The sequence below is a fragment of the Dunckerocampus dactyliophorus genome, chromosome 12 (assembly GCF_027744805.1).
Source record: "Dunckerocampus dactyliophorus isolate RoL2022-P2 chromosome 12, RoL_Ddac_1.1, whole genome shotgun sequence".
Lineage (NCBI taxonomy): Eukaryota > Metazoa > Chordata > Actinopteri > Syngnathiformes > Syngnathidae > Dunckerocampus > Dunckerocampus dactyliophorus.
Window position 1 is genome coordinate 15583185 of NC_072830.1, and position 23367 is coordinate 15606551.

At 41.4% G+C, this 23367-nt stretch overlaps 1 protein-coding gene across 11 annotated transcripts in view; it reads right to left on the reverse strand.

Annotated features, from left to right (window-relative positions):
* The window catches only part of ncam1b (neural cell adhesion molecule 1b), an 84084-nt gene extending 66263 nt beyond the window's left edge, over positions 1-17821 (reverse strand). For 8 of the 11 annotated variants that reach the window (XM_054794420.1, XM_054794417.1, XM_054794418.1 and 5 more), the window contains exon 1: positions 17517-17821. In XM_054794420.1, the coding sequence (XP_054650395.1) occupies positions 17517-17568 (52 nt within the window). In that variant the 5' untranslated portion in view covers positions 17569-17821. The remainder of the gene's footprint in view (positions 1-17516) is intronic. The other 3 variants (XM_054794423.1, XM_054794424.1, XM_054794422.1) reach the window with 2 other exon arrangements.
* Positions 17822-23367: the final 5546 nt, after the last annotated feature.

Below are 23367 nucleotides of genomic sequence, written 5' to 3' on the forward strand. Positions count from 1 at the left end.
GAGAGTTATGCTCGAAATGTACCTTTTCACAAAAAGCTGTTTTTCTCCCTTTTCTTTTTAGGAACCGATATTTTCCTGAAACTTATCAATGTTCTACTGTTGATTACCAACAAACAAAAAAAGGTAGAAACAAACATTTTTTTCTGATTAAAGACAAGTCTAATTTTTCTTTTGGTTGGTTCCATGTTTATATAGCCATAGAAACAATATTCTGTGTGCAAAATCAAAATCGTCTAAGATGGCCAGTACTGAAGGGGTTGTCTTTTGAGATGTTGAAATGATAATATCTATTATTGGCAATAATAATGCGGAATTCACTTTTTTATTACACAGCATAACCAACAATATTGTTTGGCGTTTATAACAAACGTCTGTGAGTCAGTTCCATAATCCAATAAAAAAGTCAAAAGTCCAATAGGGCTGGGAATCTCAGGGTACCCCACAATACCCCCACAATGATACGCCATGCATGGCTCACGATAACGATAATATCTCCATACAAGAAAAAAAAAACATTTCATAGTTTGTATTTCGCTATTCAGCTGGGATAGGCTCCAACTTACCCGTGACCCTAATGAAGACAAGCGATAGAAAATCAAACTTTTGCAGCATATTTTAACCAGAATACAAGCAGCAATGGCGCCAAAAAGAATTAGGATGTTTTAGTGCAGCAAAAGTGTAGAGAGGATTTTAGTTTAGGCGTCTGAAAAACAGTAAAGCTATTTTAAACTCATTCAGAAAACACAACATCTCATGTCTCTCAAGTAGATCTATAAAGTAGAAGTATATCAAAGTAAATATTTTATAGCATTTACGCTACTCTTCCATGTCTAGCCGCATGCTTCAAAATATTACCCGGCGGGCCACAAATGGCCAGCGGGCCGCAGGTTTGAGACCACTATAGTGATAGTGTTCAAAGCAAGTTGTTGGAAAGAAGCAGCAATTCATCCATCTTGTTAGCCAGGGAGTAAACGTTGCAAGATGGATAGATGGGAGAGCAGAGCAAAAACCTCCTTTCCTCAACCTCACGAGCACGTCGGTTCCGGTTTGTCTTCCCTGGCGCCGCCGTCTCCCGCTGTTGCACTGACCAAAATCTCTGGAAACGTCTCCGGCTCGGTGAAAACTGGAAAAAAAGGTTCACCAGATACTGTAGCTGATTAATATTTAAAGTTGGTGTCTGCTGTATGTGACCAGCGGAGAGGCAAATGAAGTTTCAAAAAAAGCGTAAAAAACACGAAGCTACAGCGACGTTCTTGTTGTTATTATTATTATTATTAACATTGTTACGCCGATCGAACTACGTTACTGGCGTATTAACACCTTGTCATACCACACCAGCTAGCTACTAGCTGGCTAGCGACTAGCTTCACCACACACGCCCGCAGCGCATCAGCGCCACACTCACAATGCCTCAAGCCACTTTTTTTTTTATTGGAGCTGCTGCCGTTGTGTTTTTATTTTTGAAATCGGAAAAGGTGTGCTAGGTGTAGGCGTTTGTTTCTATGTTGCTATGTGAAATTAATGCGCCCAGGAAGGAAGTTCTGGTAATGCTTAAAACGGGCAGTAATGAGCTGTCTCTTTTTATCTGTTTTTATATCTTTAGAACTCACAGAAAAGAGATAGACGTGTGTTCATGTCTCACATAAGGATTGTGGTTGATGGGCAAAATTCCAAAAAAGTGCAGTTTTCCTTTAAGCAACTAGGGCAGGCCCTCTCCAAGCAAGTGAGAAGGCAGGAAAAAAAAACAATCTAAAAAAATCCAACATATAACAATATTTTACTGTCTTATCTGTATCAGATTTCGTGATGGAAGGTCAGGGATAATTATAATAATTTTTATTGGACATTATTAGCTTGACAGGAGAAGCGGCATAGAAAATGGATGGATGAATTATTAGCTTGACTTGATTATAAACACTTTACTATTACTTTCACGAGAACATCGAGTGGAATAACACAATAAAAGTACACTCATTAGGAGACTTTTGATCAAAGCCACTAACTAATTAGGAAGGCTTATGCTACTTTTCTCCTCCCAAGGTTGTACTTTGCATTCTGCGGGACAGACTGACTTGGCTCGGACCGTCTTCTCAACAGCTCCTTTGAGAACAACAGATGGCACAGAGGCACCTTATAACACAACACAAGCTTATACACACACACACACACACACGCACGCACACACATCTTGTTGGCCAATCAGAGTCATTACAGTAAAAATAGACTCAAGGGTAGGGCTAACCTCCCGAGATTTGATTTCTCTTCCTTGGGGCTTGACTCTCTAGACAGCAAAGCAAGACTGTCTCTGATAATCCGTGTACGTATGCCTGTATCACGCCACCCTATCAATATCAATATGGAAGCATGCATAGATATAACACATTGACATATGTTGCAGGAGGACAAAAAAACTAATGTCACGACACTTGATGTCAAACATTCCCATTGAGAAGTGGTGACTGCTATCTTCTCGTCAAAAAGAAAACCTGACCCTGTTCAGTCAATATGTTTCAACAATTTTCCTTCAACGGCTCAGGCGGATGAAGCAGACACGTGTTATCATAGCATAGCCAATAGCTCAATGCCGCCGTATCCCCTCTTGCCTCCCATAATGGTGGCTCTTTTGAAGGGATTTCCAGAGGGAGCAGTTGCTCAAGTCCCCCAGTATGCCACTGAGAATACAGTCGATGATTGCAGTTTGCTCGCAGCGTAACAGCTGCTTCCCTTTATCACATTGCAGCGCCTTTGTTCGTATGATGAAGGATGCTAATGTTTATGCTGCTGCAAGGTCAATGAAAGGTTAGAAGCCTCGATTCAATGTAGTGTAACTTAACAGGACTAAGGCCGTGTTCAAATCTGGGTAAGGGTTAAGTGTGGACGGTATCATCTGAATGCACGATGGCAATTTGACTAAACTTCCTTCATTGAGCAATGATCGATTAACTGTTGTTTTTTTAAGTAAAGTCAAACCTCGGTTTTCGAATGCCCTAGTTTTCGCATTATTCGGTTTTGGAAGAAAATTGTCTCAGTGAACTCAGACCGAATATGTCTGCATCATTTTTACTCTGGTTCAAAGTGTGAACATTCAAGAGACTTTCCGTTCACAAACTATGATGTTACACTGACATCATTTGTACAGGGTACTGTGTACCCACATGGACTGGGTCATAGAGGCGAGTGAGGAGAGCTTGTTTATTCTGTTTCTCCAGGCCTGTCATCTGCTTTTACAGTTTATGACATTCATGAAAAAGATGCGCGGTGGGGTTCATGACACATCCGGCGTCTACTGGCAACAACAGTAAGACTGCTCCCAGGCAGTAGAAGCCAATGACTCATACTGTATGGAGATTGTTGAAGGGAAGAGTGAGAGACGAAACGGAGGAAAAGAAGAGAGCGAGAGGCCAAACATACAATAAACACATATGTTGTGGCATATAAACCCAGGGAAACAGTATGTTATACCACATACAAAATGTTGAAAACTGTTGTGGGCTCACTAGGTACATTAAAGCTTCGGACCCTGCTGTCATGTGTCTTTCATAGATTGGAGCCATAACCACCCACATCATCCTATTTTCTTCCTCGCCTTCATTATGTCCCAACTTAACAAGGAATACTGTAATGTTGTAGAAAACATTGGTGCGGCACATGAATAACAAGGATTTTAGCCACAGGATTAACACCACTTTTAATGGGTTTAATCCACGCAATCTAAGATTTAAGACCTGCACATTCAATTAAGAAGGGTATCTCATATCAGTTGTCTCGGGGATGAAAAATCCTTCATCATCATTTAACCACACTTCTCCTATCCCCGGTCTTTTGCGATTAATTTACATTTAGTACAGGAAGAATATTCAACATGAAAGCTTTTTGCTGTCTTAGGAAGGTCAGAACATGTAATATTCTGTAATTAATTAATGAGACATTTATTACTCATGAGGGCTCACTTTTTGCTACGGGTGTGTACCTTAATAACATCAGATTAAATGTAATCTTTTGTCGAGATGAGGGAGGGGAGTGGTTTCAGACAAATCCTTGCATGCACGTCATAGGATGGATACTTCTATTATTCCTACCCATTTTGATCTGGGTAACATCGGTTCTAATGATCACGTTCATTTACTAATGGGAAGCCAACATTTTTATAAATATTAACTATCATTTGCATTGAACTGCTTTGAATGCACAGCTATATTGCAGTATCTTTAGATTTTTGCACCACTGAATTTGTGAAAAAGCTAGAAATCATGATGCAGTGTGGCTCAGTCAGCTATGATCACCAAAGATAAAGCAAGCTACGGTGTCATTAAATTCAGAGGTCTGCAGTCACTCTGCAGAGAACAGTGGTCAATATCTGGCCCGAATCCTAAAGTTGACAGCTTTGAATATTGTAGCAATGCAGAGAAACCATAACTACAGTGGAACCCCCACAGTCGAACACAATCCATTCTATGACGCTGGTCAACCCACACTTCCTGCCATTGCCGGGTTGCACATCCAGGTGCAGTCAACATGGACTCGAGCAGATGAGTGGGCAAAGTAAGTGGGCAGGTAGTCGTAGTGAGGCATCAAGTATAATCATAGTGAAAATGCTGCATACATGCGTTGTTCTTTAGAAATTGTTCACTTCAGAAAAAGTCATTAAAGAATTCCTAAGATCTAAGGTCTCTTATAAAGGAAAACTATTTCAAGAAACAACCAAAAAATGGCAAGTTGGCTGCCAAACTTGTCGCTCTCGTCGAGTGGCGCCGAGTATGAACACGCTCAAATTTGCAGTGACTAACAACATGCTCATGAAAATAGAAAATCCAGAAACAATTGCCTACTGACAAAAAACTATAAAACCCTGTTTATATGACAGCAAAAAAAAAATCCTCAGCAACAAAGAAACCAGAGAACATTTCTGCAAATATTTACTGAATAATCAACTCATCTTATCGAAATCGAAGCAAAACATTTGCTTGCCAGCTACAAAATCTGAACTTATCCAAAACATTGCTAGACAACAGGGAAGCAACTGAAAAATCAAAATAAACATTGAGGCAATCAATCATAGAATTATAGATGATGGCAAAATATTTGAGAAGAAGAATATGGAAAAATATAAGCATGCCCCCGCGACCCTAAAGAGGAGAAGCGGAATAGAAAATGGATGGATGGATAAACAAATTGCTTGACAACAGAAACCAAGTCCGATAAACAAACATCTCATGGCACGCAGCCATCAACATACAGTCCTTACCCATGCATGAATAAGTCCTAAATAAGGTGGTAACTGAACAGTGGCCGATTGACTGCTTGCTTGAAGGTCCAGCGCGGCCACTATGAGGAAATACTTCACGTCCTGTGTTATTTCTCGCAGTCGGAACGGGGCTTCGATCTCTTGAAACCACAGGTGTGTGCTGTGTTGCCATAAGTTGGGCATTGAGAGCACCGGTCTTAGCTGCCTCGTTAGCACTGAGCAGCGCCGGTACAGCGGGGCTGTTGCCGTTGTCTCATGTCTAGGGTCACCAAAATGTAAAGATGTGATTCAGACAGGAGTCGAGGATAAGTGGTATAAACCAACATCTCAGTTGCTAACAACAATCACATGACCCGGAAAGGGATGTTTGTGGAAAAGAGTGATCTGCACATTTACCACTGTGAAATAATGTAACATTGTGGGTTTTTCGATCATTTATGTGACCTTCTTGAGCCACTTGATTGCATTTATTAGAACTGCATTTTATTTATGTATCTATTTATTTAGAAAGACTTCAGTTATTTTGTGTTATTTAATTTAAATACATATGTTCCACTTTCATCATGTTGTATTATATGATTTCAAAAATGACTGTTTTGACTCGACTTTTTTTCTCTTATAAGGATATTTCAAAATAACACATAGAGCCTCTGTAATTATAACACCGTGAAACTGTGATATTTTTGCCCAGGGTTATCAGATGGTCAGAATTTCATAATGGCCCATGCCTAATCATGTGATTGCAACCGAGCAATTCCTGTTTTTTACTGTTTATAGTCTGAACATGACTGCTAATGTCATCTGTTTTGACAGACGCTGTAGGATGCTAAAATGTTTGTGTTTTTTGGGCTGCAAAATGCCATTGCCATGTGAACAAACATCCAAAATGGGTGTTTCCATGTTAAAAGGTAAAAACTCTTTGTTTTGACTGCCTCATAGCCATACCCATCCAACTATTCCATGTAAATGAGGCTCTGTAGAATTTAGGGTAGGATTCCAAACCTGCTAAATTGAACTCAGTACTACAGAGTTCTACAGAGACTGTATAGCCACTATATACTTTATACATCCTTTACCAATGCATGAAACATATATTCCACACCATCACCCCGCCACAGATGAGCTTACTGTAACGGTCCACTGACCTCTAACTCAAAGGAGGAGTCTAATCTCTGCAAATCTTCTAGCTACACCTCCTGCTCAGTGGGTCTGTAAGCACTGTGGGCCAGCTCTCAGTGATATTACTACTGACTGCAATGAAGCACTCTCAATGGAAAAAGCATGAGTTATCCTTTTTTTTGGATTATGCAGCCAGACAAATATAAGATGGGTTCTGGAGTGCATCCTGTAAAAATGAATGAGTTGGTTAATGGCTGTGTAGTCAGCATTTAAACAAAATACTACAGGTGAACTTAAAAGAAGCTAAAAGGTGAGATGACGTGCATTTTGAGAGCATGAGCAAAAGTAGAATGGAGCAACCACTCCAGGAGTTCAGGCAGCGCTGATGGTGTAATGGCCATTTAACAGTCATGCATTATTCATTAGGATCAATCAGCAGCAAACTTGCAGAAAAGGTCAAGGTGAACATGAGGAGCTCATATTGCAGGGAGTTAAAAATATCACTTTGGTATAATCCTCACATTTGACTGATAGAAAGAAAAACACTTGTGAGAGATTAGTGAGCATTTTAATTGTGATCCATGACATTGTGCATGGATAACAGCTGTCTGCAAGTCCCTACGGACAAGAGTTGCTTTTCATTCACATTCATACTGTACAAGTGCTCCTAAAACACTAATTATAGTTATACAGCTGTATCATACTGACAGTCTGACAGTACGTTTAAACCTCTGCACATGCCTGTAAATTAATAAAAACGAGTCCATTCCTTCTCATGTCCCTAAAATTGCTCTGCAACATTATGTAATAAATACAGTGTAATGCATTGATGTGTGCTATTCACAGAAATACATCGGAAGTGCCGAAGTGCCAAATATGAAATGGGTCAAAATGTAGTTGAGGCATTTATCTGTGATAATGAATGACATCATTTTGAAGTGGATCACAAATGGGTAGAGCTGCTACAGCTCCCCTGGAGATAGTGCCTTTTTAGCGTGATCTAATTAGAGATTAAAAAAGAGCAGCTTCCTACTACTACTACTGCGTGTCCCGTCACTACTTTAAATTGGATTCTTCTATCCCCCCACTCGTAATAACATTAATACTTGGTGCGAGACAGGCGTATGTCTAAGCTGCAAAGCAATGATGAGTCCGCCTATAAGGAGCATAATGTTAGTGTGTGTGAAAGGGGGCGATACGCTATGGTGACTACATGAAAAGAGAGCCTAAGGCATAGGCTGCTCTGAGCATAGAGATGCATCCTATAGTTTTTCAATAACACACGGCACGATACGCACGAATGCATGAGAAGACGCACAAAAGAAGAGGAGTGATAAATTCTAGCCACCAGCGTGTTGCTTTATCGTGGCCAAGATGAAGCACGCTGCATTTTTTTCTTCAATCAGACACACTGTGAGCTTCCTTTCAGGTTTTACTTATGAAGACTCATCTGCATCTCTTTTCAAATTGGGACACAATTCCTTCTAGCATTGACAGCGTGACATGATGTGTGAGCTACATTCAAGGCTCTGCTTACTTAGCTGAAGTTGACAAAAGTCTTGCATTTTCTTATTACTTGCAAGACAAGACAAATGTCCTTCAGAACAGGTGCTTCAGGCCACACCTGCCACATTCCAGCAAAGAAGATCAAGGTTTGTTCCTCAGATGGACTTTTTCCTTGCCTCTGTCGCCACACTGCTTGCTTGTGTATGAGGAGTGTGGTTCCAGACCTGCTGCATTTGTAAAGTACTTTGGGATAACTTACAGTATATTCTGAATTGACTCCATCAATCAAACTGACTTGACGGTGTAGAGAAAAAAACAATTGCCAACAAGTTTTGTACGTTTTGAGCACATGGTTGACAGCAAAGGTGTATTTTCACTAAACTGAGTCTGACTGATGTGCGACTGACTATCCATTTTATTTTTTCCAAAATTCTGTGTTTTTAACTTTTGTACTTATTTTACCAGCATGGAGTGCGTGAATTTGGGGTTTGTGAATAAAATGTACAATTAATTAAATGCAAAAATCCTTACATTTGTTGATGCAATACATCATTGGCCAATTATGCCCAATAATTCAGAAATCAATGTACTGTAGCTTGGCTAACTTTTCTAATGGGATGTCAGCCTCTGTACACAATGCTACAAAATCCTAAACACACTGTGTTGCCCGTGCTTGTGGTTAAGGAAGAGGTAGTCACTGATGCAATTCCAATTGTGTTATTAATGTAAAATATTTTTTATGTCGTCATTATTTTGTTTACACAATTAGACAGGATGTGGCAAACAGAGCTCTTATGTTGAAGGCCGGAGGTGTGTTGTGTGTGTTGATAATGTTTGTTGATGGTTAGGACAAGCAAGCAAGAATAAACATACCTCTCTTCTTATGTCATTCAGAACTTGCACGTCAGTGGGCATCGTAAAACGCAAACACACTCACAAAGCCTGAGTCCCACACACACTGCCGCAATAGCATGCTCTGCTAAACAAAGCTAACCCAGCTAGCGAGGTCGAGAGAAGAGTTTCAAAGTTTTTTCACGAACTTTCGCCGGTGTTTTAAGCGGCGGTTTTCTGATATGTTGTGGACACAACCGCTAACTGTAGGTGTTTGCGTCATATTAATTTGGTCCATCCATAGCCTAACCGATTATTCCCAGGGTTTCCGCTACATGTAATTGATCATGGCGGCCCACCACTGCAAAATAAAAGCTGCCACACCTTAGAAATTTACTTGAAAACAATGTTAAGTAATATACTGTGTGAATGTATATACTGCATGTGCTATATTGTCACATATATAGCTTATTATTTACGCACAATTAGTTTGAAAACAATTTAAACTAGATGATGCAATGACAGTAGACATTGCATGTGAATGCTGAAAAGCTGAAGCGAAATTGAAATGCCTCGAAAAGGTACGACAATTAAAATTTAGAATGAACATAGAAGCCGTTTGGAAGCTGAAGCTTGACTGAAATGCTGTGGAAATATACTAACATGTAGAATGAAAGTAAGAGTAGTTTGAGCTCGACTCAGGAATAGAACCAACAAGGTCTTGATCAGGAACCAACTTTTACAAGCTCACCAGAATGGGTGTACAAGTAGTAGCAGCAGAGGGATTCAGTGATGGAAAATGTGAAGCACCAACATGAATGGGCATTTAAATTTTCAATATTTATTTTATATTTTCATATTCATTTTCAATATGAAATTACACTGAATGTTGGAATATTTAGAAAAGTCTTAATTGATAGCAACCTTTTCCTGACTGAGCTGAAGAAAAAACTGAAATGTACTATCATTGTTAATCAAGTGCTGGCTTGAAGTTATATGGTTTCAATCAGAAATCAAAGTTATCAAGCAGAATTTACGGTCTTCTCAGTTAAACCATTGCCCCTAATAGTCGGGAGGTGGTGGTGATTGCAGGACAGTGACACCCATCTGTAATATATACAACATGATGAATGCTGACATGTGACTTGAACCTACGACCTCCGGGTTGGGGACTAAGTACTCTTACCAACCAAGCCGTTTTTCTGCTATAGACGGATTCTGTAATGGTATATGTCAAACGAAATTTCACCAGCAGAGGGCGCCATTTAAATTGCCCATTCATTTCCAATGGGAACATCCATCCATCCATTTTCTATACCGCTTCTCCTCTTTAGGGTCACGGGGCATGCTGGAGCCTATCCCAGCTGACTTTGACAGGCGGGGTACACCCTGGACTGGTCGCCAGCCAATCACAGGTCACATATAGACAAACAACCATTCACACTCTCATTCATACCTATGGACAATTTAGAGTCACCACTTAACCTAACATGCATGTTTTTGGAATGTGGGAGGAAACCAGAATACCCGGAGAAAGCCCACGCACGCACGGGGAGAACATGCAAACTCCACACAGAAATGCCCAAGAGAGAATCGAACCCAGGTCTTCCCGATCTCCAGACTGTTACTGTATTGGCCAAATATCATAAAAAAATTTTCACTGCACTTTATTTTGATAAACATGCACCGGAAACGCCTTTCTGCCGTGTCGCACTTACTCATGTCGCGGCACTTGCGTCTTGTGTTACGTTTACTGTGTTCCTTATTATCGTGCAAATAAAAAAATAGTCTGTAAAATATGTAGTCCATTGACGACAGCTTGTCACGTGCAAAGCCTATCTATGCGAGCGTGTGTGATTGCTCACGTTTCAATCTCATTCCACTTTCTGCCGTCTTTTACCCATTTGCGCTGCCTTGTTGGCGGTAGCTCGCTTGATCATGGTCGAGCAAGAAGTGGCGATCACATTTATGCTAACTTACTTAACAATCTTGCTCTCTTGTTATCGTTGTTACTTATGTATTGTCTTCAAAACACTAGATGTGTGTCCAGCTTCAGACACTGTGATGCTATCACAAGCGATCTCCAACAGGTAGCTCTTATGCTAATGGTCGCTCCCCAGCTGATGTTGAGTAGTTCACCAAAGAATATTTGCTTCACAGAATATTCAAGCGGCACCCTCGTGTTTGTGCACTTATTTGCTCTGTCAGTTCAAATCTTCTATTTCTGAATAAAGAGGTGGAAATTTAAAAAAATGTAAAAAATTAAACTGATTCATCGATTAATCAAAAAATTATCGACCGATTAATCGGTTATTAAAATAATCGTTAGTTGCAGCCCTAAATCACATGCACATGTGTCATGGGCAATTATGAAAACTACATTGTGATGTCATTTAAAACTCAATCTGAGAGGAACATACATGGATTTTCATAGGACGAAATTATTACATTTAAAAGTATTTTTGCTGACATTTCTGAAAAATCCACAGGGAAATGTATGTAAAATGAAGCAAGACAAACATTTTAAATAAAAAAATCACTTTTAGTTATCACCAAGACCTGGAGAACAGGCAGGTTCTGGTAATAAAAGATAAACTCTTTGCCTGCCTGAAGCTAAACTCAGGCGCTTAATCAGTGTGCCGAGCGTATTCCGACAAACTTTGATGGCCCTCTTCCTTAAGCTCCACAAAGCAGAGGCCAGAGTGCCTAAAGCTTTTGACAAACTAATGTTACGTGTCCACGGGGATCCTACACTCGACAGACGTGCTAGCCTCATTTTAATTTAATGAGTGACAAGGACGCACTGTTCTCATTTCCTGGTAGAGCTGACATCTTTGCATCTTTTGGATTTTTAGAACAGCATGCTAGTAAAATTAATTCTTGATTTTAAAAGCACTGTGTCAGACAAGGCCCTGCTCAATCAGCGCTGCATTTAACCTGATTTATGTGAAACCTCACAGGAATTAGAGATGCAACTACTCAAAGCTAGACACACAAAAGAAGCAGAGTACTGACGCTGCATTTTTGTCAGCCAGTGCGTAAAGAAGGGTGTTTATGGTCCTCTCACAGTGCTTCGCCAGGTCACGTGAACATGAAATGTCATCTTTTTTGCGTCCTTAGGCAGCAGTTCTCCTTTCAAAGCCTCTCAGACCTGGATCTGTCTCATCCACTCCCCGTCACCAACAAGTCGAGTAGTCCTGACTAGAACAAAATTACACCCTCTGTGGCAGGAGCCTCTTATTCTCACTGATACTTCACTTAAAAACTGTGATTTTTATAATGGTGTCATGTAAAATAGGAGGTTTTACAATAGGTCCACATATCATGAGGGTAATGCTTGATTTATCACGTACCCCGTTCAATTATTCAGAGCATGAATATTTTTCACCCTCAAACTAAATCTTAAAAGACAATGGCTTTTCTAGCGAGGTAGTAGTCACTGCCAGACACGGCCTAAGGGTCTGTTTGGAAAATATTTGCAAAAGAGGTGGATCGCTTTTCCAACTGATCACAAATGGGATTAATTCTGGTCGGTTTGTATTTTTGTCTTTTGTATAAATAATTGAGACTCATTCTAGCGAATTAGAAAAGCGTGAGTGGCTTTACTGAAACGGATGGATGACGGCTGGAATAAATTGTAAATATATCAAACACGACTGGCTGGAAAAAAAACATCTTTTGGCAGTCCATCCTCCGAGAGTGAAAGATTTGACATTAGGAAGTCTGCAGACGTTGCAAGTCTGCATGCAGACATCCATGCTTCCATCTTATGTTGGGAATGGAGCAGCATGGGACGAGACTACGTCATTATCATGATGATGTAACACAGACTAAGGGATCCAATCACACTGTAAACAAGTGATCCCTGGATGATCTTTCACACAGACATACAGTATGTTGACGAGTAGAGCTTCAGTTCTTTCATCTTCATTTCTGGGATAGGGCTCACAGTCAGGAGATCTGCGTTCGAATTTCCGTTTGGGCATCTCTGTGTGGAGTTTGCATGTTCTCCCTGTGCGTGCGTGAGTTTTCTCCGGGTACTCCAGTTTCCTCCCACATTCCAAAAAAATGCATGTTAGGTTATTTGGAGACTCTAAATTGTCCATCGGTATGAATGTGAGTGTGGTTGTTTGTCTACATGTGCCCAGTGACAAACTAGCGACCAGTCCAGGGTGTACCCCGCTTCTCCCAAAGTCAGCTCCTGCATACCCGCGACCCGAGTGAGGATAAGCGGCATAGAAGATGGATGGATGGATGGATGTTAGGGTAGGACAAAACTCTTATATCAATCAACTGATAGAGTATAAGCATTCTAGCTCCAATGCTCTCACTTATCCATCCATCCATTCTCTATGCCGCTTATCCTCACTAGGGGGTGTGCTGGAGCCTATCCAAGCTGACTTCAGGCAGAGGCAGAGTACACCCTGGGCTGGTCGCCAGCTAATCGCAGGGCACATATAGACAATCAATCAATCAAACTCACATTCATACTTATGAACAATTTAGTCTTGCCAATTAACCTAACATGCATGTTTTTGGAATGTGGTAGGAGACCGTAGTACCCGGAGAAAACCTAAGCACGCAGAGGTGCCCAAGCGGAGATTCGAACCCATAGCTTACAGATCTCCTGACTGTGTGGCTAACATGCTGAACACTCGGCCACTGTGCTGCTCTGAGTTATATTAAATCATATTGCATTTCCCTATTAACAAAGCTAAAAGTAACCAAACCCATGTCATATTTGTTGAATCACATAATCCTGGGGTTTTCAATGTGTGTAAGCCACAGTAAGCCTCCCATCAGAGAATACTGTATAGAATGCCCCCCCGAGTCCCTGCCTGATTGTCTGGAGCATATTTTATGCATATTTTTTCTATTTTCCTCAGACTCTGTCTAGCCTCTCACTGCAGCAACTACAAATTCATTTGTTTTGCTTTTGACATAACTGAAGGTGAAAGCTTTGAAGAATGCTTTCCTTTATTTTACTAAGCTGCCGTCCCTCCCCTGAAGTCCTCTAACCCAGGCGTTCTCAAATGGTCTCAACCTGGGACCCACATAAATGACGACTCACTTTTATTTAAGTCATTTTTATTTTATTTTATTATTATGTACACTTTCACTGAAGTCATTTTTATTTATTTGTATTTTTGTACACGTATTTAAGTCATGTTTAATTGTATTTATTTGTATTTTTGATATAATTTTTTTTATTTATTTTATTATTTACACTTTTTTTATTTGTATTTATTTTATTATTTTATTAGACTTTTATGAAGTCCTTATTTGTACATGGATTGTATTTCTTTATTTATTTATTCCTTGATTTATTTATTTAATTTGTTTTTTTTCCTTCATTTAATCAAGTCAAACCAAGCACATACATTTGCTTTTTAAAATTGCTTGTCATCTTTTTGCTTGTCATCATTAATTCACATAATTACATGTCCAAAGTGCATTTTAGAGGAATTTATTTTGGCATTTTGTCAGGGAAATGAGGAAGAACGCGATAACTGCATGCATACAAATAATGCATGAATTAAAATGAAATATCAAAAAGCCCATAAAATCAGATCTTTCACTTGACATTAGACATGAGTTGTATATTACACATTTTAATCGAATTTTTGGCTTTCTGCCTGCAACCCACCCAAAATGGATACTTGGCCCACTTTTGGGTCCCGACCCACCAGTTGAGAGCTGCTCTAAACCTGCCTCACACTGTGAAAACACCTGGCATAGTTCTTAAGGATGGTATTATCATCCTGCCTCACGTCCTTATTTCACTCAGAACTTGCATGACGTCAGCGGGCATCATAAAACGCCCATTTGCATTAACAAGCGGTGTTAACAGTATATTCCATTGTTATTGGCCAGTTCCGCGATTCCCTTGCCTCGGAAATCATAGGGCCCTACAGCGCAAAAAAATCGTATTTGACCTACAGTGTGAACGGAGCCCTTGCCAGCTGTAGCTGCTTTTTCAGCATTCTGATAGGCAAGGTGCTCATGACAGCCGGTGAATGTTTCTTTAAGGAATGTCCCGATCCACAGTTTTTGGCTTCCGATCCGATCCGATTTTTTTATAGTCTTGCCGATCTGATCCGGTACTGATCTTTTTTTGTTTGTTTTTTAAATAATAACAACCTTTTGTTACAAACAAAGAAAATAGGTCTTGAAAGCATTAAAAATAATGCAACCTAAATATTGCTGAATTTACTTTTTTATTACACAGCATGACCAACAATATTGTTTGGCTTTTGTCACAAACCTCTGTGAGTCAAGTCCCTAATCCAATAAACAAAATCCAATAAAAGATCAAATTGGAAAAAACGGGAGTGCAAAATACTTTTAGGGTAGGACTAATCATTTGACATGGGTATAGATCAATTTGTGGTGTGATTTAGAATAACATTTTTTTTAACAAAGTCTCTTATTAGGATCTTATTAGGATCCTCTTCATAATACAGATGAAATCTGTTTTATTTTTTCCCAAATTCCGTTTTCTCCGTTGAAATTTTAGATTGAAAGTTCATAGAGTGTGTGCTATTTGGGTTAGTGAATAAAATGCAAAAATCCTGACATTTATTGATGTAATACATCATTGGCCCATTTTGTCCAGTAATTGAGAAATGGATGTAGCTTAGCTTAGCTAACTTTTCTAATGGGATGTCAGCCTCAGCACATATTGCTACAAAATCTTCAACAAACTGTAATGCCCGTGCTTGTGATTAAGGAAGGTGGAGTAACAGATGTAATTCCAATCGCCTTATTAATGTAAGATATTTTGTTTACACAATTACACAAATGTGACAGAGCGCTCTTATTTTGAAGGCCAGAATGTGTTGTGTGTTGTGAATGGCAATTGATGGTTGATACGCGCTAGGTGCAAGATAAATGTGCCTCTCGTCTTTTTCCACTCAGAACCTGCATGTCGTCCGTGGGCATTGTAAAATGGTCCTTACATTAAAGCAGTACAACACAACACAATGAAAATATACTCATCCAGCCTGAGTCGCGCACATACACACGCACACACAACCGGATCGGCCTGATCTCGTGGCGGAAGCCGATATTATCCGATCTTCACAAATACAGCGGATCGGGACATCCCTAGTTTTTATATGGATATTTTTTTAACTCCTCTCGTGTGGATGGAGATTTTTTCCGCCGGAGTGGTGGAAATAGGTGTTTTCAAAATTATCTGCATTCGTGTGGACGTCAATTGAGTCTGAAGTGAACAGAAAATATGCTCCAGAAAATCCAGTTTTTTGGGGAGTACGGGTAGGCCCGAGTGATATTATATTATCTGAGGGGGAGACTCACTGCTTTTTCCATGAACAAAAACCAGGTAGAGCAGTAAAACATTTCAAAAATGACTTTAGAAGTGCGGTATTGGCAGAACATGGAGGACAAGGATCACAACTCAATCATACTTGAATATTGGACTGTAAAATTAATGATTCTTACAGTAGGCTAGTGTATTGATAGTATTCTGTGAATGGTAAGGGTATTGTTATTTTGAACCCTCCCTTATTGCATTCACACAAAAATCCAGATTTGATCAATAACAACATATCATTAACCTTTAACATGTTTAGCGTGCACACATTTCAGCGTGTGCTGTAACAGAGCACAGTCGTGACGGTCTTGCACAGTAAATATGAGCGGAGTAGCCACTGCTGTTCCAATGCTCACTCCCTCAGCATTCCCCCTACCCGCCTGAGGAACACCCCTTCACATATCCAATTGTACGAGAAGGATTAAAAGGCTATCCCACGCCAACTGTGTGCCCGAGATCTGCTGAGAGCGCCACTCAATACATGTAAATGTACCATCTTTAATTTTTTTAACTTAAACTGCCATGATAAGGTCATCACAAATGTAATCCGACAAAGAACCCCCCCCCCCACCACCACCACCACCACCCCCCACCCCGTTGCACTTATGTAACGACACATTTCACCAACTTAGAGGATCTCATTTCAAAGCCTTTATCAGGGAATCAGGTTACATAACAGATGATTCAGAGTAGGAGTTGTGCTGTGCATCAGTGTGCTTGAGCGCGAGGGAGCAAATGAAGCGGCACTCTCCCTGACAGACCCTTGATGGGCTCTATGCATCCGAGCATCACCTGTCAAGGGCTCCCCCATCACACCCCACCCTGAACGCCATCGCTGCACCTGCTGTACACAATAACAGGTGCATTACAAGTGTGTTATATTGCACAGTGTGCCTTTAACCATGAGACGGTGACTCACTCTCCCTCTGTGTGTGTGTGTGTGTCACTGTATCCCTGCGTGTGTGTGTTAAAGGAGAACCCAGCATCACCCCCATCCATAACAAACAGGTCCCATACAAGAGCGGTGGACAGCAACAACAACACAGCAGTGGATGGAGGCTACCATAAATCCCCATGACACATTACCCCCACATCATCCACGCCCTACCCCCACCCCTCTAGGACTGCCCCTTCTGCAGGACCACATTTTATGCCATGCAAAATAATGCAAAGTCAGCGATCAGGCTCGTCACGCAAAAAAAAAGGGTGGCTAGCATTTGTAGCCTACTCTTGGTGCTCAAAGTGATAGCAAGCTGGCTTTATTGAAACAAGAGAAAAAATAGTGCGCGCCGTAAGCTAATTAACATGAGCCGCAGCACCACTACTAATGCACCTGCCTGACAGAGCGCCTGGGGGGCGGAGGGAAGAAGGGAGACCCAAGGATGGCGATCGCCGTCCTAACAACTGTTAATACAATCATCACTATAAACGCTAGTAATGGAGCACACACTTTAAAGTGAGTTAATGAGAAAGTCCTACCCGCACAGCCCACAAGAAGCAAGGTTACAAAGATGTCCCCGGACCGGACCATGGCAAAGTCCCCCCAGCTCGCCACTTGAGGCGAGCGCTCGAACAGCGAAGCAAAACGGTCGGCTCTCCCCCCCCACCACCACAATGTCGCCCTCGGCTTTGTTAGGGTCCTCCTCAGCAAGCGTTCATCCTCAGCTCTTATCTGTCCGTGTGGCTCATTCGGTGGTCAGCGGGAGGAGGGAGACTCACTAGTGTTGTCGATGATGACGATGAGCGCCACAGAGCTGTTCAAAGTGTGACTGACAAGCCGAGCCTGCTCACACGCGCGAATCAATGCGCACGACAGGGACAGTGCACCGCCCATTAAATAGTGCCCCTCCGACATTGAGAAAAGGCATTAACATTACAATAGAAGCACAGAAAGTCACGCATGCCCGGTGGCGTTTATTTTATCATTCATCATTATGTTGTTATGTTCCCTCATGTAGTGGCCTTTCGTGAACCATATTTATGATAATAAGACATTGTAAGGAGTTTGTATCTCATTATTCCACATTTGTTATCAAAATATAGATTACAACATAGTCAGAATCAGAATGGAGCTTTATCATTATTGTACTATTATACATTATTGTATTATTGTACAACAAAAATTCAGTACAAACCTTTTCGGTGGCATGATAAAAACACAATATAATGAATTTAGGGTTGTCAAATGATACAATTTTTAGTCAGATTAATCAGATTTCAAATTAATTAATCACAATTTGCAACTATGTCTGAAATCTGCCCGCTTTTACTGTATTTTCTAAACAGAAAGATAAATGACAGGACATGATTATATATATTTGGATGTATTCACAGCTACAAAGGAAAACAGAAAATTCAAATCAAGCTAAAAGATAGCACAGACGTCTGAACTTTGCCCAACAGTAGTCTCTTTAATAGTAGCAGACCATTTGTATCACACTTTAACTGTGTTATTATGAGCACTGAGGGGTTGTGTACAAAGACACCACGTAATTTAAGTTGAATTCGCATGTTTTGAGTTTATTTTCTGGCATTTCCAAGCATACTTAACTTAAGAGCTACGCAGTGCGCTTGAACGCAACATGCATCATCATTTCAACAGCACCTGGCCAGCACAGAGAGCACAATGCCGGTTAGGTACTGCTGGTACGGAAATGTGTCTAATTCCCGCCAACCATACATTAATTCAAATGTATACCCCAGTGTGGCTGGCACCAGAGGCAAGGTGGGTGAAGTGTCTTGACCACAAGACACAAAAGCAGGGACTGGGATTGCAAAAACTAAATTCAAACCCCCACCCGTTCGGTTACTGGACAACCTGCTCTACCTCTTGAACCATTTCCGCCGCCACACCAGACTTATTGCACATTTGGTTTAAAACTTAACTTTGTTTTGTATTGAGTGCAGTTATTGCCTGAGGATAGAAACTATGCTTGTCTGATGGTTTTGATTTCCAGTTGCTTGTATCTTCTGCCTGAAGGTAAAAGTTTAAAGATGTCATGTCTCGGGTGTGATGGGTCCTTGAGAATGCTCTGTGCTTTATTGAAGCACTGTGATTTGAACAGTTCATCCAGGGAGTGAAGAGGGCAGCCGACAATTTTCTGGGCGGTGGTGATGACCCTCTGGAATGTCCTCCTCTCGGCGGCTGTGCAGCCGACATAACACACACACATTTCTATGGAGCAGTGGTTAAAAAGAAAACAGCAGTTTTTGAGGTAGATTGTTCTTCCTGAGGAGTCTCAGGAAGTAAAGTCTCTGCCGTGTCTTCTTAACAGTCGGCGTTGTTCATGCCCAGGTAAGATTCTCCTTGATCTGAACGCCCAGAAAACGAAAGTTGGATAGTCTCTGCACACAGTTCCCCTCGATGAGCAGTCTTTATTCTGCTGTAATGGATAATCAGTTCCCTTGTGTTGGTGGTGTTCAGGAGCAAGTTATTGATCTTGCCCCACCTGCCCAGTCGTACAACCTCATCCCTGTACATAGATCCAGTCCCACCACGATGGTGTCTCCTGCAAACTTGATCACAGTGTTGCTGGAGTGGGCGAGTGTACAGTCATGGGTAGAGAAGGGGGCTATGGTGCTCAGTACAGAGCCTTGTGGGGTTCCGGTGGTGAGGCTGATGGTAACACCATCGGGTCCAGCAGCTTTCCTTGGATTTACTCGCCGCAATGTGCGCCGCACTACATGCACCTCCAACATGAGGGTCTGGCTGCTGTTGACAGGGGGTGCACTGAGGCGTCGCCCTCACCTGCTTGAGCTGCTTCTGTGGTAAGCAAACTCCTCCTTGCAAAGAAGGCATATCGCTCTCCCTATATCGATGGTGCCATCGGGGAGTTTGGACCGGCAACTTTCACATGCTTCTCCAGTTTCACTTTTCGCTTCTCACCTTGCCCACCCAACTACAATGGGAGCCTAGCCTATGTCAGAACGCCAATCAATGTCCACTTCAGGGTGTGACTGACCACTGTTTTCTACCCCCAACAACTGAAGCACATGAAGCCCAACACATAAAAACTGATTTTTATCAACTAACATACAGAAACTGTAAAGTTAGAGATTAAAAATGTAATTGTCATTAAAAAATATATATATTTTTTTAAACCAAATATGCAAAAGTCCTTCATGATGCGTTCATTCCAAGCACTTTTGAGGCATATTTTTTCAAAAAATTTGGGGATATCTCCAAATTGAACACCTTTTCTAATATGCTAATATAACAGAATATAAGGCCTTACACCTTGACTGTATTTACAGCACCAATACCCAATGCAGTGCAGTGATGCAAGAGAACGTTGTTTACTTGCTAAGCATTTGGGTCGGTGAGAAAGCAGTTTGCCTTTGATTTGTGCTGTTGGCCGGCAGAGAGGAGCAATGAGCCAAAATTTAATAAAAGCCAAATCAACCTGCAAGCTGGCTGGAAAGGCATCACAGGGAAGACTTCTACATTTTTCTGCAACCCATTCTTCTCACTGCAATTTCTTCCGCACATACCTCTGTGGGGAATGTGACCTCAAAAGAGAATCCCTTTCCTCTCTTTAACTGCTACTCTGTGAGGATAGTTATGGTGACAATGCTGCAGGGGTGGTGGGCACAACAGGAGCAGGAGAGGCTCTGGCTGGGTAGATTTAGGGCACGCTGAAGGGATATGTTTGATTCACAGAAGTCGGCTAATGACTCATAAATGCCCTCCAAATATAGTCCACTGTAGTGTTTTGCAACTTACTAAGTAATAGAACAGCTGAGGTAGTTGGTTTTACATTTCAGGTCATCTTGTTAACATGAAGAATATCCTTTTGAATTGAAACCTGCTTTCACTTTACAAGTAGTCTGCATAAAAAGGTTACTGCTTTGAAATGTGCGTCGAGCTTTATAAAACATGGTAATTCAATCATGCAAATTGGGCCAGATTTTAGGCTGTCTAAAAGTATTTTCTACTCCACACATACATAACACCTGTTTTATAGCGGATATACAATGTGAGCAAACCCCCCGCGTCATATCATAGTAAAGTATTTTTAAACCAATTTTAAACAAGTCTCTGAGGTCCAACAACAATTTATTGGGTGTGTGTTGGCCAGATGCCATTTTGTGTGTCTGCAGATTTAAAGGGATAGTTTGGATTTTTTTACATAAAGTGGTATGACATCCACATCAGCACGGTACGGCATTAACAGTGACTTAACCCCCCACTTTGTCAAGTCGAGCCGAGTTCTAGTCGGATTTTGCTGATGAGGAACGTACTTCCGGTTAGATGGTGGGATCACTTAAGTAAAGAGTTTGGCTTCAAAAGAGTAATAATTTGCATCACAAAAATTACCGCCTTGGAAAAAAAATCAGACCTCACAATCGCGCATGAAGACGCATGTAAACACGAGAGTCTCGCGCCACAGCGATCTTCATGCGCTGTGGAGCACATACACAACAATGGACGGGCGACAGCACGCAGTGATACGACAGGAGAGAAAGTAGCGCTGAGCGATTGTGAAAACTGTTTTTTTCGAAGAGGCATTTTTGTGATGCAAATATACAGTATTACTCTTTTTAACATATATTGTTTAACTCTTTACTTAAGTGGTCTCACCAACTAACTGGAACTACTTTTCTCATCACCAAAATCCCACCAGAACTCGGCTCACGGGACAAAGTGGGGGGGTAAGTCAGTATTGATGCAGTACAGTGCTGATGGGGATGTCATACAACTTCATGTCAAAAAATCCGAAGTATCCCCTTAATGCAGGGGTCTCAAACTCAATTTCACTGGGGGCCAGTGGAGGTAGAGTCTGGGTGACGGTGGGCCGCATCAAGTATTGGGAGTAGGGCTGGGAATCTCAGGGTACCTCAAGATACGAGACAATTCACGATACATCCATGTGACAACACCACTGTTAGTTCAGTGTTGGTGTTTACTTGCCCCTGTAGGTACTGTATGTAAGTAACACTGAGCTTGCACGAATGTTGCGGGCTGCAGTTACACTACTCTTTGATATCCAGTCGCGGGCCGCAAGATACGATTTGGTGGGCCGCAAATGGCCCGCGGGCCGCGAGTTTGAGACCGCTGCTTTAATGCTAATGAGTTGTGGACAGAGTGTGTGCCTCCAAGAGGTGCTATTTGCCATTTCTTACATAGACACTGTAACTCTGCACTTGTCCAACATGATAGATGCAATTTATCACATACAACAACTTAACATTAAGGCTCGGGACAGGAGGACACAAATTTTAGATTCACTGTGAGCATTTTAGCAGCAACATCATGCTAGGTTAGCCTGTTCACGAAGAAAAACAAAATGATGAAACTTCCAGCTCCCTCTGTCAGAGCTACAGGCTTTAATTTAAGATGTGTAGCAAAGCCTGCTTTATTAAGCTGTCCTCCATGAAGTGTTGGTGTATACTCATGTAGTTATGGTCGAGCCAGAGGTGGTATCAAGTCCATGAGGAAGGAGGCTTTGTTTTTCCTTCATGAGGTCATGTTTTAGTTATGAGCATTGTTTTAGTTTGGTCTATGTTTTTTGTATTTTTTGCAGATTGGCCCCGCCCTTGCTGGAGTATATCAATCTGGGCAGGTGTGCTTTGCTGGCTCTCTGCTCTGCTCGTGCTGCCTTCGTCCGCTGCAGGCTTGTCCCCACCCTGTCATGCTCCAGGGCCAGTCAGCTGCTTCTTGTTGGCTGCTGGCATGATGCTGAGCAGCAGCCTGGGTTTTTCTTCTGTTAGTTTTTAGTTATTGTTTGTCCTGGTGTGACCGGATGCCCTGTTTTTGGTTTTGGTTTTAATTAGGCTTTTAGTTGTGTCTTTTTCCTGTTTGAGGGTAGCGGTGAGGTGCAGGATGATGGCCCTGTGTAGGGTTGGCCTGTTCACCTCACTGTCCTTTTGTCTGGGCTTTTTCTTTGGGCACAGTAGGGGTTAGTCATTTCTTTTTTAAAAAAAGTTTATCAATAAACTTTGGTGACTTGATTTTTCCCGCCTCCAGGAACTTCAAAACTGACCGTTTGAGCGCCACTTCTCTCAAAAGTGGAGCAAACATTACTTTTAGAACATCATTAAACAGTCCATTTCGAGTACTAGAGAGCCTTTGTTGAATGTGGTGATGATGTACTTTTGGTGATAGTGTTGTTTTTGTGTTGTCCCATGCAGTATATCCTAAAATAGCTGGCTCTACCTGCACTACTACTACTACTACTACTACTACTACTACTACTACTGTAGCAGAAGGCATGTATGGCGGTATGAGCACATTAGTTTCCAGGTCATGGGAGTAAACAGGAGGTTGTCTAAGATAGGGGGAGCCAGTTTGGTCTATGTTCAGCACATGACAGATTGACTAATGAATGTG